This window comes from Cystoisospora suis (genome assembly GCF_002600585.1).
Source record: "Cystoisospora suis strain Wien I chromosome Unknown contig_2661, whole genome shotgun sequence".
Classification (NCBI taxonomy): Eukaryota; Apicomplexa; class Conoidasida; order Eucoccidiorida; family Sarcocystidae; genus Cystoisospora; species Cystoisospora suis.
The window spans coordinates 398-12,639 of record NW_027155459.1 but is presented as its reverse complement, the minus strand read 5'-3'; the positions used below and the strand labels follow the sequence as shown (position 1 = coordinate 12,639).

Below are 12,242 nucleotides of genomic sequence, written 5' to 3'. Positions count from 1 at the left end.
CCCCGCGGCCGCTGCCCTGACGGCCGCTGGCGCCCTTCTCCTCGGGTGGCGCCGTCTACCGGCCGTCCGCCGCTGTCCTCGCACTTCTGCTGCCGACTATTAGCCGGTCCGCGAAGTCGCGGTGGCCGGCATATCACAGGGGCTCGTAGCAAGGGCATTTGGCTCCGGGGTGTTCTCTCCGATGCCGCCCAGCCGCAGACCTCAAAACAGGGCCGGAATGTCGCCCTGGCTGTAATGCTCGTGTGCGCTGTTCTGGCTGGCAGATATGGTAGGGCGCCGCCCGAAGTATACGAGCATTTGTCACAGTACGTAGCCGCGGCCCTGCAACAGGCTTTGGTCTGGAGGAAACCTGACCGTGGAGGCAAGATCTCTGCCCGCAGTTCGTAGGACAGGTCTATGCTCGTGCAGCTACTGGTTCTGTCTTTCGTAGGGTTGTGGAGCGAAAAGGCTCAGCAGACCTCAGTCAGCTACCGATCCCGGGGTTGTCCATTCAGTGCGCAATGGGTGCTTCTAAGCAGTTCCTCTGTTTCGCGTCAAACACGTCTGTATTGACGCGCGAAAGCGGTGGCCCCGGCCGGTCACCGGGGGGGGCGCTAGGCTTTCCAGGACACCGTCTGTTAGAAAGGAAGTTGTCTGTTTCCTGAAAAAAGGTCTCTCGAGGTGTGGTCGCCTCCTATTTGCAAGTCCTCTGATTGAGAGAACAGCCCCGACAAGTTGCCCGAAGGTGTTTAGGACAAGACTTGCCTCCGCTGCCACGATGTGCCCCGTGCCGCAAATCGTGGGCGCGTGACAACGTGCTCTGGCGGGTGAAGGAAGCAAGGATCTGTCCTGGATTGCATTGACCGGAGCGCAGATTCAGGTCTCCGCACGCCTCCAGGGCGACACTCCCCGTGTCAGTGGTTTCCCGTTGACTATGACTCCGCCTACACACAGTCCCTACAGTCGTGGTTATAAGCAGCCGGTCTGTTTCCTGACACCTGGACCGACGAAAGACTGACCGCGGAGGGACAGTGTGGTGTTCCGACTTGACAGGCCTGTCTCGTCAACGTGGTCCGTGGATGTCAATATATGTCTCCAGCACATGATACGCAGTCCACCCCCGCAGTTTTGATAACCTTTTTCCATGGTCACAGTGTTCAGCTTCATTAGCCGAGAGAGGCCTGTGCAGGAAATGCTGCGCTCACCCATGCGGAGGAGCCGAAAAGGAAAGTGGTGTCGCGGAGATTGTGAGCGCGGTCCGGAAGACACGCCGTCCACAAAAAACTGGTTTTTTGTTAGGGCTTACAGTCTACTGTGCCGCGGGCCTGCATTTTTCTTGCCCGTGCTAGAAGCAGCACGTGTCGCAAAGCGGCGCAGCGCAATGCGATTTTTGCTTTTCAATGTTGGTGGCAGTTTGCGTTCACGTGTGACTGTATTTCGCGAAGTGCAGGAACCAGCAGCGAACTCGAGCGTTATTGGTTCTAACGACCGAACAGGTATGTTGTTTTTAGGACCGCCACGTGGAGGCACGGATCGGACAGGAGCTGGAATCCAAGGAGCTCTGCCCGGTTGTGCAAAGGGGTTCACTGAGGACGACGCACTGCTGCAGTCCTCACTTGCTCGTGTCCCCGTTGGACACGTTCAGTTAGCTAGAAAGCGTTCTTTGGCGGTTGAACAATCAGGTGACGCAGTCGAAACAAGGTAGGTGACGGTGAACCAGTGGCTGAGCAAAATTTTTGTTCTTTGCATACGGAGGTCTCAGACCACGCTTTCGTAGGAGCGCTGCACGATGGCAAGCCGAAAGTACGTTAGAGCACGTGGTGTGGTAGTCAACGGGCCGCACTCGTGAACCGTGCGACGTAGCGAGTTCTGTCACATCGCGATACACCCGTGAAGGGTCGCTGTGCGTGAGGGGTCACCTTGGTAGGCCAGGCTAAAAAGATTTTGGAGTTTTGAGACAGCTGGGGCAGAGAAACTCGATTTTTCTCAAGTAATATTCGAGGATAGCTTTCGCTGAATCACAGCTCGACATGAGTGGGCCGCTGGGTCGGACGGCGACACTTGTTAAGGGTGGCAGCCGATACGCGGTTCAACCGCTGTTTTTTCTTTTTAGACGGTCACCCGATCACGATTTCTCAACAGGAGTTCCGCTGGGACGCGGGGCCCCTGCTGGTCGAGCTGTACCGTTCATAGACAAAGGTCACATGAAAAAATGGAGTAGAAAACTTTGGGGGATACTGAGGTGCGCACTTTCTTGAGTCGAAATTGGGAGTTCAACTACGCGTTCGAGTTCCCCGCCGATGCCGGACAGCGTGCAGGTGAACATGTAAATCTGATAGGGGGGCCTGACGGCGGACCCGAGGTCCTGAGCCAAGCTATGCGGAATCATGTCGGAACATCCACTGAGAAGAGCAAAGCCACGCAAGGGCTATACCATGGAGGACGCGACAGCTGTGCATACGGGGAAGTGATGAAGAAAGCTACGCATCAGTTCTACTAAAGTAAAGTAGCGTGCCTAGGTTGATACAGATGGCCCGAGTGCTGCGAAAGAAATTGACTACGAATGTACAAGGCAACTAGCGTCGAGCGGCAGCGTGACGTGACGTTACTCTCAGTCGTTACGGACAAGATTACCGTACATTCTGGGTACTCTTCGTTGAAAGGAAACCCTCCCGTATTACTGTGTGCATAGGTGCCAGTGGTACACAGTGCTCAGAAACAGGCGTTACGCCCAGAGTGGTTCTACAACTAGCACCAGACATAGGTTGAACTCAATCATTAATCATTCGCTACATCCTAAACGAGGCTTGGGCAACAGATTACTTTCCACGAACTGAGTGTAGAACTCGGGCACGAGTGCAGTTCCGTCGTTGATCCGGATCCAACCCTTGGACACCGAACACAGTCTCAAGTGAAAGGCCTGACAACTCATTTGTTGGACGAGCGGGGGCGGAATACTCCGCAAGTCTTCTGAAAAAGAAGTGTGTACAGCTCGCAAGCGAATCCAGAAACAAAGGCACCTTTCTTCCTGTCAGAAGAGCGCTTCTGTTTAGATGCCATCCATAGCGTGGTCGTTGTACACTGTTTCCAGTTGACTGTGTATCAGCCATAAAGACCCTTCCAGTCAACTGTTGTTGGTCCTAGCCACTTCTTCGCATCATTCTTGTCTAGCCGCGGTACCGGCCCTGCCTCGGACGCCCAGCCGGACACTCCTGCTTTTCTGTGCCCTGGTTTTCGAAACGTCACCTTCTCACTAAGAAAGTGCTCTTCTGTCTCTAAGTACAACGGTATCACAAGGGGTCGGTCGGAAGCGGAAAGACAGTCTTTTGTGCACTGCCGTGCTGTTACGCGTGATCTCGGATTCGCTGGCGTTCCTCGTGACTAAAGTGTCGAGTGCGTCTTTTACCTTCCGCGACGAACTTCAGCTGGGTGTAACACACCACCAAGAGTGGCTTGACAGGAAAGAAGTGCGCGCTCGCAGAAGGGTCCTTCAGCCGAAGTGTTTTTCGTCGGTGTTTGTTCGGGAGCAAGACCATCTCGGCAGACTCGATGCAGCGCCGAGTTCGATGGCCTCGGAGTTCCTTGAATGATCTTCCCTCCCACACTGTGGAAGCCCTGCCTCGAGATCCGCAACTAGCTTTCTGAGATGGCTTCAACGTTGCTGTAGGTTGCGAACAGAATGTGGACGAGAAGACGCCTCCCGGTCCAGCTCTCGGCTACCTCTGGCCGTATGCTAGGCGTGACACACGTCAGCTTCCGGATGATTGCGACAACAAGGGCATACGAGTCCGGAACCCGGGGCCCGAAGCGGTCAAATCATCTGTTCGTACTCTGCTTAGGTTTCCCTTCTTTCTACCGCGCGGTCAATTCCCCACAACTGCGGCATTGTCTTTCGACGGTGCGAGCTTAGTTCTTACCCCCGGGCCGCGTGGTTGCGGCAGCTTTACTGAGTTCACTGGAAAGTTTCGAGGGACTTGGGGTCGGGAGAAGTGAGTATCGCTTCATTTTACGTCCTCTCCTAGTTTCGGATGCGCCGTTTCAGCGCTGCCGCGCGTCCCTAGTTCGTCGGTTTCGACTGCGGCAGGAAAACGGCAGGACCGCGAGACACGTATGGCTGCAACGCTGAAGCGAATCGTGTGCTGCTGGTGTGCTTGTGTGCGCGTTTTTGCTGCGAGTACACTGATAACAGGCCTGGAACACTACCCGCTATTACAGGTAGCCTGACTGAACGACAAAGACATACCGAATGGAAGCAACTATAATCTGGAGACTGAGATCCCCGTTACGAGCACTCCGCAGCTACCTTTTGACTTTTCCGTCTTGGCTGCCTGTTCGGCTGCTAGAAACCCGGCAGCGGGAGCGTGGATCATACCTGAGGTTTGGACGTGCTACTCTTCCAGATGCTAACTGCAGGCTCAGAGGTGAAGTCCTGAGGTTCCGTTGTTGTCCGGCACATCGCAACAGAACGCACACGCTAAGGACTTCTGCGGACCGGTACGGGCCGGTGGTCGAACCGGCGTTGCTTGAACCGCGCCATGCCAAGGACGGACACTTTTGCGCACTTCATCGTCTGGAACGTTTTCAATTTCTACATTTGTTGACAGCTCACCACCTTTGCTCCGTAAAATTTCCGAGACCGCTCCCGGGCTACCCTTACTGAAAAACAGTATTTCGAGGTATCTTCATAACGCGGCAACCTCCCACGGTCGCAGTGTCGACAGGGAGAAAGCTGCAATAGAAAGGCTTCCCCGAACGGACGCAAGTGTTTGAATTGTTTGACGATGCTGGCTTTCACTTCTGCATAAGCTGGAGAGGGACGCAGGTACAGTCCGTTCACATCATACTGCTCTCCCGCTAGTTAAGGCACCTTCACGTCGGTCGTCTCCAAGACGTTTATTCGGAGAGACGGTCGCCCACGGCGTCTCGATAGTCCGTGGGGCCAAACGCACCTCGACAATTGCGGACTCTGAAATGGGCACGCGAACGGTATACACCCAAGCCCACTTGCACACACCTACACCCAAAGTTACACCCGCACAAGTGCGTCTGAAAGCCTTCTGGACACACGTCGGAGCGTCCCCCTGACTCTCGTTTTATTGCCAAATGATTTAATAAAGAGCTTTGTATCTTTGCATGTCCACACTTCGTGCACCGACACAGTCAGCACAAGTTCTCCACCAGACCTGCTGCCTTCCTGTCAGCTTTTCAGGGGCCTGCAGAGAAGCACTAAAGTATTCTTCTTCTTTTTCAGTCGCGCGTCGACCTGCACCAGAAAACCAATGACAACCGGACACCATACGGATACGGGCAGCCTGGACCTCTCCGTCTTTCGTCTGCCTGAAAAAAGTCCTCCCCGCTTCGAGAGTCAAGGAAAGACCCTGCGCGCTCTACAAGCTTACTAACTGGTCCTTTTCGGGCGCGGTCCCTTCTGACCAGTAATACACTATACACAAAGCGTGACTGGCGGTTAGTGGAACCCCGAAGGCAAGAACGCGATCTGCCACTTCATCGTGATGCGCTGAACACATCTAGAAATGCAAGCATCTGAGGCCGGTTCGGGAGAAGCTTACTTCACCTGTATGGGATCACGAAAAGATCAATCTTCTGCCCTTGCTGGATGCAGCAGATTCACGGATCTCGAGCTCGACGTAGACGTTTCGTGCAGCGTTGACTAGCGAGGTACATAGCTCAAGGCACTAGTGGGTGTACTCCCTGCCGGACATGAGTCTTCTTCTAGCAGCCACAGATGTCTCGCTCAGGAGCGCCGCTGACGTGAAGTGAGAGCCGTTGGCAGGCCACGTCTGGGGGTGTTGTAGCTCCTCAGGAAAGCGGGGGGCTTGCGTCCGTCCGTGTTTCCCTCCTTTGTGACAGTAACACACTCCCCCGTAGCTTTTCTACGCCTGTGCCGTCATGTGAAGCTGCCACACGTAGCGGAACTTCGGGAAACGAGGTGTACAAGCCGTATCTCGGTGAATGTGTCACCGTAAGCTGTCTCCCGGGAGAAAGAGATATGTACCTAGGAAATCCTGTTGAATTCTTAGCTACATTCCACCGTCTACAGAAACACGCCTCATGGATATGCATCTAGCTAAGAATTAAGTGCGCAAGTAAAGGAGAATCCCGAGCCCAGTAACACAAGAAACCTCTAGGGTAAGTTCACTGGAGTACCGCGTAACTGCGGACGCGTGAGCTCGGACCTGATCTGGATCGACGACGTAAGGAAGCGGAAGACGAATGTAGAAGGACTGCTCACGGTTCTTTCCATCGAGCGCCCCTTGAGCTTTTTCGGTTAGGCTCGCTTCTCCTGGTTCGCTGGTACTTTCGAGTAAAGCACCAGCAACTTCAATTTCTTTATGGCTGCCAGTGACTTCGAGTTTATCAGGAACGACAGGATGAGAGAAGACAATCCTAATTTCTCTGGTCTCGTCGCGTCCGTGGTGCGTTACTCGCCAAAGCCCACCTCCATCGCCTGCCGCGGAAGCATCGGCAACTGGGCCGGAAGAAGATTTTATCCCGGTGCACGAACGAGGGCAGAGAGATTCAGTTGCGCCTTCTGAACGTGAAGAAGACGGGGACGAGAAGTGACAAAAGGAGCTCGAGGAGGCTGTCACCACTTCGGGAGGAGACGGAGAGGAGCAGCCACTGGGAGCCGCACCGCACAAGCCTGGGACAGAAGAGGCAACACTCGCTTCCGGTTCAGCTGGCGACAAGGGAAGACATGCAGAACTGGAAGGCAGGAAGGGCGAAGCGGGAATCCTCGACCAAGACTGCGGAGGAGATAAGACAGGTGCAGAGTCTTCAGGGGCCCCTGTGGCTTCCGGGGTCCCTGTTGCTTCGGCCAGACGGCTGGTAGTACCAGTGACTCTTGAAGACAAAACAACTGAATTAGACGGAGAGGAAGAACCACGGAGAATCGAGCTCGGACGATGACGTCTTGTCTTCACCTCCTCGAGTAAAAACTCCCTGACTTGTTCTTTCAGCATTCCTCCCTCATCCCAGTCCCGCTGTTCTTCTCCGTCGTTTTCTTGTTTCGTCTTTGTTTCGTGACGCCACACTACCTCGTGTTCATTCTCTTCTGTGTGGGGTTCCTTGTCTTCGCACTGCGAATCACCAGTGCCTATAACCTCAATCAATGGAGGCGTAGGTTCGCCGTCTTTCTGGCCTGCCCTCCGTCTGCCTGCTAGAGCTCTCTGAGTCGCTTTGTCTCGCGCGCTTAAAGCCCGAGCCACCAAATCCAAGCCTACTTCCGAGTTGTCTTCCCGCTGTCGCAGTTCAGTTTCCTCCCTCAGAGTTTCTCCGTTCGGAGCTAATGGGGAGCGAACTCCCGACACCCGGGTGTCCTTGTTCCCGCCTCCCTGGTGTGACTTTGTCCCTCGGTTTCTCGCGTTCACTGCAGAAGAGACCGGCAGTCCTTTCGCCCCTCGCTCTTGCGTTCTCGGGGATCCCTCCCCTTGGTGCCCCTCCCTATTCTTTCCTCTCCCGCCGTCGTAACATTCTTTCTGTTCCTTCCTTCCCTGCGCCTGCCCCACACAGTCGGCCTGCAGCGTATGCTGGGCAGGCGCGGTGCCACCTTTATATCGAAGCTTGGGAAACCGCAAGCAGCCCTCCGCCATCCGCACCTCCTCATCCCAGTCGCGACGTGCGCCACCGAAAGCCAATTTTTCCCGGAGGGCCACAAAGGAAAGAGCAGCCGAAGCCGCCGCTTTTGAAGAGCCGAAAAAATCCCTTAGCTCCCCATGTCCGTCCTCTTCTGCTTTCTCCGCTTCGGAATCCTCAGGTGACGCAACCCGAAGAAGCTTCTCAATCCCTGCCGCAGACGAAGTGGAGCGGGACGACTGAGGAGTGTCTGTGCAGCGGAACCAAAAGTGAAAGCAATACGCCCTATGCAATCCTAAACAGATGGAAAAGTAGCTCGAGAATTGTCCGTGGGTTCCCGCTGTCTTCTCCTTTGGAAAACGGCGGGGAACCAGAGCAACCTGAGTCTCCGGTCTCGAGTCTGTCTCCAACCTGCAGCAATCTACCATGGGTCATTTCATAACGAGTGTTCCAGGGGGACGGTGGGGGGGGGAGCACGCCGCATCAGCCAAACTTCCAATGTTATATACACCAGACTTTTCTAGGCCAGCGCTCTTCGTACTGTGTCAACACCCGCAACTCACCGAGTGGTCTGTCCCAACTCCCAGAAAGCCAAGCTGTGAATCATAGAGGCCCCAACACAACGACGCAGGGCAAACCGGAGCCAAGTTGCGATCGCCGTTACACCTTTTCGTTGAGAAACGGCAGTTACCTGGAAAGGAAGCGCAAGGCGCCGAACAAGAGCCGACACGACACCGAACGAGGAGAAGTTGCTCAAGCATCAGGAGGCGGGATATACACGTGGCTGCAACGTAGAACTTAAACTTCAAGTCCACTCTGCATTTCTGGATAACGACTGGATGTACACAGACATCCACGCAAACTCTCCTCTTGTCGCCCTGGTTTTTTCCAAGGTGGCCGTAAACCGGTTCGCCAGTGAGTTCGTCTTCTCCAGGCAGCAGAAGAGGAACTGGGGTCAAAGAAGCAACAGGTAGCTTTCGGTTTCCAGCGTTCATTCTCGAATCTGAAGGAGACACCTCCTCGCGGCACAAAGAGGTGCTGGGAGCCATCTTCGACCCCTGAGGTCGACACGTGTTAGTCTGGTCGTCATCGGTATTTCTGGAAGGAAGCAGCCTGCGCAAGCCAACGCTGACGGGTATGTTGGAATCTACCAGATCTTCAGATGTGCCGCATTCTTTCCCGTCTTGTTTGCGAGTGGGACATTTAACAAGAGAGGATGAGCAGACGTTGATAAAGTAGTCGAAACGATCTACAACCTGATGTCCTTCGTCGCTTTTTTCCTTGTCGGTGTCCCCTTCCTCACTCTCCTGCTTGTCATCCAAGTCGACGATAAGCGAGGGTACGCGGCCCGACGGCAGGAGCGAGGAATTCTCTTCTTCCGCCGCTACCTGCCGTCTCCTCCGCCATACCTCGAGCTGAGTGCGGATGACAAAACCCGGGGACGGACGAAAAGGCGCAGGGGGACGCGCTGGAAGACTCCGACAAAAATCGCTGGCCTCATCTTCACTACGCGGACCCGTGAAGGAAGAGGGTGTCGCACCAGAAGGAACCACGCTGTCTGTAGAGTGCATGACGGCCCGGCCGGAGGAACGAGCGGTGTTCATGAAGCCGTGCACCTGCTGTCGGATGAAACTTTGGTACGCCTGGGGATCGGCCTCCGCGAGATCATCCAGCATTGACCAGAAAGCCTGCGCCGCCCCAACAACAGACGTACTTGGGGGGCAAGAGCTGGAAGGGGACAGCATGGCCGGAGGAAGATAGAGCTAAACGAGAGAACTCCAAATGTCGATCAGGGTTGGGACGACGGACGAGGAGAGAAAGCCAGCGCACGGAGCAGCTACGGAGCGACAACGATGCAGCATGCCGGCCGGTCAGCGAAAAGATGAGGGGGGGACGCAGGTCAGGGAAGGCGAGACGCCGGAACGTGTTTGCTGTGAGGGGAGCAGATCAAGCGCCGATACATAAGTTGGGCTAGAATTGCGGGTCTTCACGAATCGGGAGCAAAGACTCCTGACCGCAGGCGCTATAGCCCCCTGCTTAGCCCTGCGCCTACCCAGAGACAGGAACACCCGGAAGTGCGTGTGGCGGCGGGACGTTCAAGTGTGATCAGTTAAACGTGCACGGAGGTTAGCATTTTCGTTCGGAGGTCAAGGGACGGCAATACGCTAGAGAAAAGTTGATGCGTGTGCATGTAAAGTCTCCCCAGCTGTTGGAGATCCGCTTCTAGTGATCAGAATATCCTAACGATGACGAGCCACGGCGTTGCTAGCGGTAGAGCAAAGTGTGCAGTGTCGCAGTCTCAGCGCAGAGGGCGAATAAAGAGGAGACCGTCACTGTCTCTCCAGGAGTGTTCAGGTGCTCCCGGAGTTCCCGGAATGCAGACCAGCAAAATATTCTTCCATAACCGGCGGTTTCCCGGGTTTGCGGTCAATCGTAGACCGATTGACCGCAAACCCGTGCTACGACTAGATTTTTCCGCGGAAAAAACAGTGACGGTAGCAACCCTCAGACGTATGAGGAGCAGCGATAGACTCCTTGCAGCCTCGGAACTAGACAAGATTGTTTTGCAGCCTTGCCGGACAAGGTTGCGCAAACGGGGTTATGGTCCCAGGCGTTACGAGCTCCCACAATTGCCACTTTCTCATTCCACCTACATTCGTGTATCCCTCTATAAGACAACAAAAGTCAACACAAGAACTTCCATACTGCGAGGTTCCATGTCTGCGACGGTCGGCGGTGGCTCGGACCGGGTCCCACAATCGCCTGCTGCCCTGAGACTGTTGAATTTTTCGTGTCGCAAGAGAACTACCTTTTGACAGAGCTCGGTGTTGTGCTTTCGAAACGCGAAGATACCGCATTTAAACAACCGCCCAAACACGAGTCCCCTTCTTCAACAAGAAAGGCACTAACTCTTCTTCCTTTTCTGTCCAGCGTGTCACTGCCTAGTGCGACATATCAGGAGAGTCGCGTCTCTTATTCCGCCTCCCCGGAGAGCGGGCTCCTACCAACACTACGGACCACTGCCAACTATCTACTACCTAGTGTGTCCCGCTCTGCCGGGCTATCCTAGCACCCGGCTCCCAAGGAGTACTAACGCGGTGCTCACAGTCTAACTCACGAACACAGTTCTCGCTGAGGCACATAAGTTCCTCGCGGCCACGTCATCCACCCCTTGTTGAAAACGCGCGGTCTCTGCGCGCTCACACACACGGCGCTGTTCCTCTTGCCGACGCTCGGCTTCCCTCGCTCGCCGAGATGCCACAGGGCGGAGCCCATGATGAGCTGTCACTGGAGCACTGACTCGTGGCAACGCTCCTCGTTCTCCACTGATGTGTTCATCGTTTCTGCTGCTTGGTTCTACGGGGGCGCCGGCTTGTATCCGAGGCAACGCCAGCCCAGCCAGATCTTCTTCTTCCGGTAGGTCCAGGAGCTTGAATTGGTTCCGCGTCACCTGCCGCTCCTCGTTCGTGACCAGGTCGCGTGCCTTGTACGTGATGCCGTTCGAGTAACTTTCCGTAATCACCGAGGGCCCGGTGTATCTTGGAGTGAACTTCGCCGGATAATTCGCTTTATCCCGAGGCGATAAACTGATAGCTACGATTGTCTGGGATCCTGGAATTATTCTCGTTTCAGCAGCTTCCTTCGCCGAAGTACTTCTCGCATGTGTGCCTCGTGGGTATCAATCCGAGCACGCCACAGACGGTGTAACCAAAACTTGGACGTTGGGTCCAAGCGAGGTTCATCCAGGTGCCGTTGCACCGGCAAAATCTCTTCCCCCCCCGTCCCTGGGTTAAAAAGAAGGGCGAAAAAACCCTGTAGACATGTGCGGGGTTGAGTTATGCGCCAACGCAACGACCGACAGGTAAGTATCCCAGTTGTTGCCCTCCTCATTTACCAAAGCAGCCAACGCCTTTCGGAGAGTCCTCATGAAGCTCTCGACGATCGAGCTGCCCTTAGGGTAGTACGGAGTGCTGTCTAATTTCTTTATACCCATACTCACACAAAAATCACGAAGCACGGTAGCCACGAACTGAGGGCCGTTGTCTGACAGCAAGGCCGCTGGGACGCCATGCTGCGGCACCCATCTGTCCCTCAAACACGACACCACATCGGTTACCTCGACCTTCCGCAGGGCTGTGAGTTCAACCCACCGCGTGAAATGGTCGATAAGAACTAATATAATAGTCGCACCTCTAGTCGTTTCTGTAAGCGGCCCAAACATATACATCGCCACGACTTCTCCTGGCCAACCCCTTGGCAGAGCTCGCATTGGGAACGACCGGGGACCACTCGTAGCGTGCTGCCAGCATTGTAAGCACGTATTCATGACCCGTCGCACGTCCATATCCATGGAACTCCAGAGATATTTTTCTCTGAGTTTTACCGGAGTCTTTTTTCGTCCGAAGTGTCCCGAGTACTTTCCCGCATGCATCCTTTGTACCACCGGTGTCCGCAGGTGGACGGGCAGGTGAGTCTGATCTGGCTTTCCAGATGCTGCTCGAGAACAGAGCACTCCCTCATTCAACACCGGCGTGTACCCTGTTGCTCTCACCCAGTGCGGTAGTTCTGCTCCGAGCATCCCATCTAAATACTGTCGCAGCGCGAGTGTCTCCGCGCACACAGCCTCCGCCTTCCTTACGGTGGTCTCTCCAGGATAAAGATGAACC

At 55.0% G+C, this 12,242-nt stretch overlaps 3 protein-coding genes across 3 annotated transcripts; 1 reads left to right on the top strand and 2 right to left on the bottom strand.

The window, feature by feature from the left end:
• Nucleotides 1-209: 209 nt before the first annotated feature.
• CSUI_005491 (uncharacterized protein) lies at nt 210-1,439 on the top strand (the record flags this gene model as incomplete). Its single annotated transcript, XM_068065667.1, has 1 exon — nt 210-1,439. A coding segment is annotated over exon 1 (315 nt), but the record flags the coding sequence as incomplete, so codon positions are not given.
• Nucleotides 1,440-4,536: 3,097 nt separating this feature from the next.
• On the bottom strand, nt 4,537-9,677 carry CSUI_005490 (pre-rna processing pih1 nop17 protein). Its single transcript, XM_068065666.1, has 3 exons — nt 8,267-9,677; nt 6,177-7,825; nt 4,537-5,242 (listed from the first exon to the last, which is right to left on the bottom strand). The coding sequence occupies exons 1-3, from the start codon at nt 9,318-9,320 to the stop codon at nt 5,177-5,179; spliced, it is 2,769 nt and encodes a 922-aa protein (XP_067922358.1). The 5' UTR covers nt 9,321-9,677; the 3' UTR covers nt 4,537-5,176.
• Nucleotides 9,678-10,196: 519 nt separating this feature from the next.
• Nucleotides 10,197-11,947, bottom strand: CSUI_005489 (gag-pol fusion protein). Its single transcript, XM_068065665.1, has one exon. It carries the CDS (start codon nt 11,924-11,926, stop codon nt 11,366-11,368), a length of 561 nt encoding a protein of 186 aa, XP_067922357.1. The 5' UTR covers nt 11,927-11,947; the 3' UTR covers nt 10,197-11,365.
• Between the last annotated feature and the right edge of the window lie 295 nt (nt 11,948-12,242).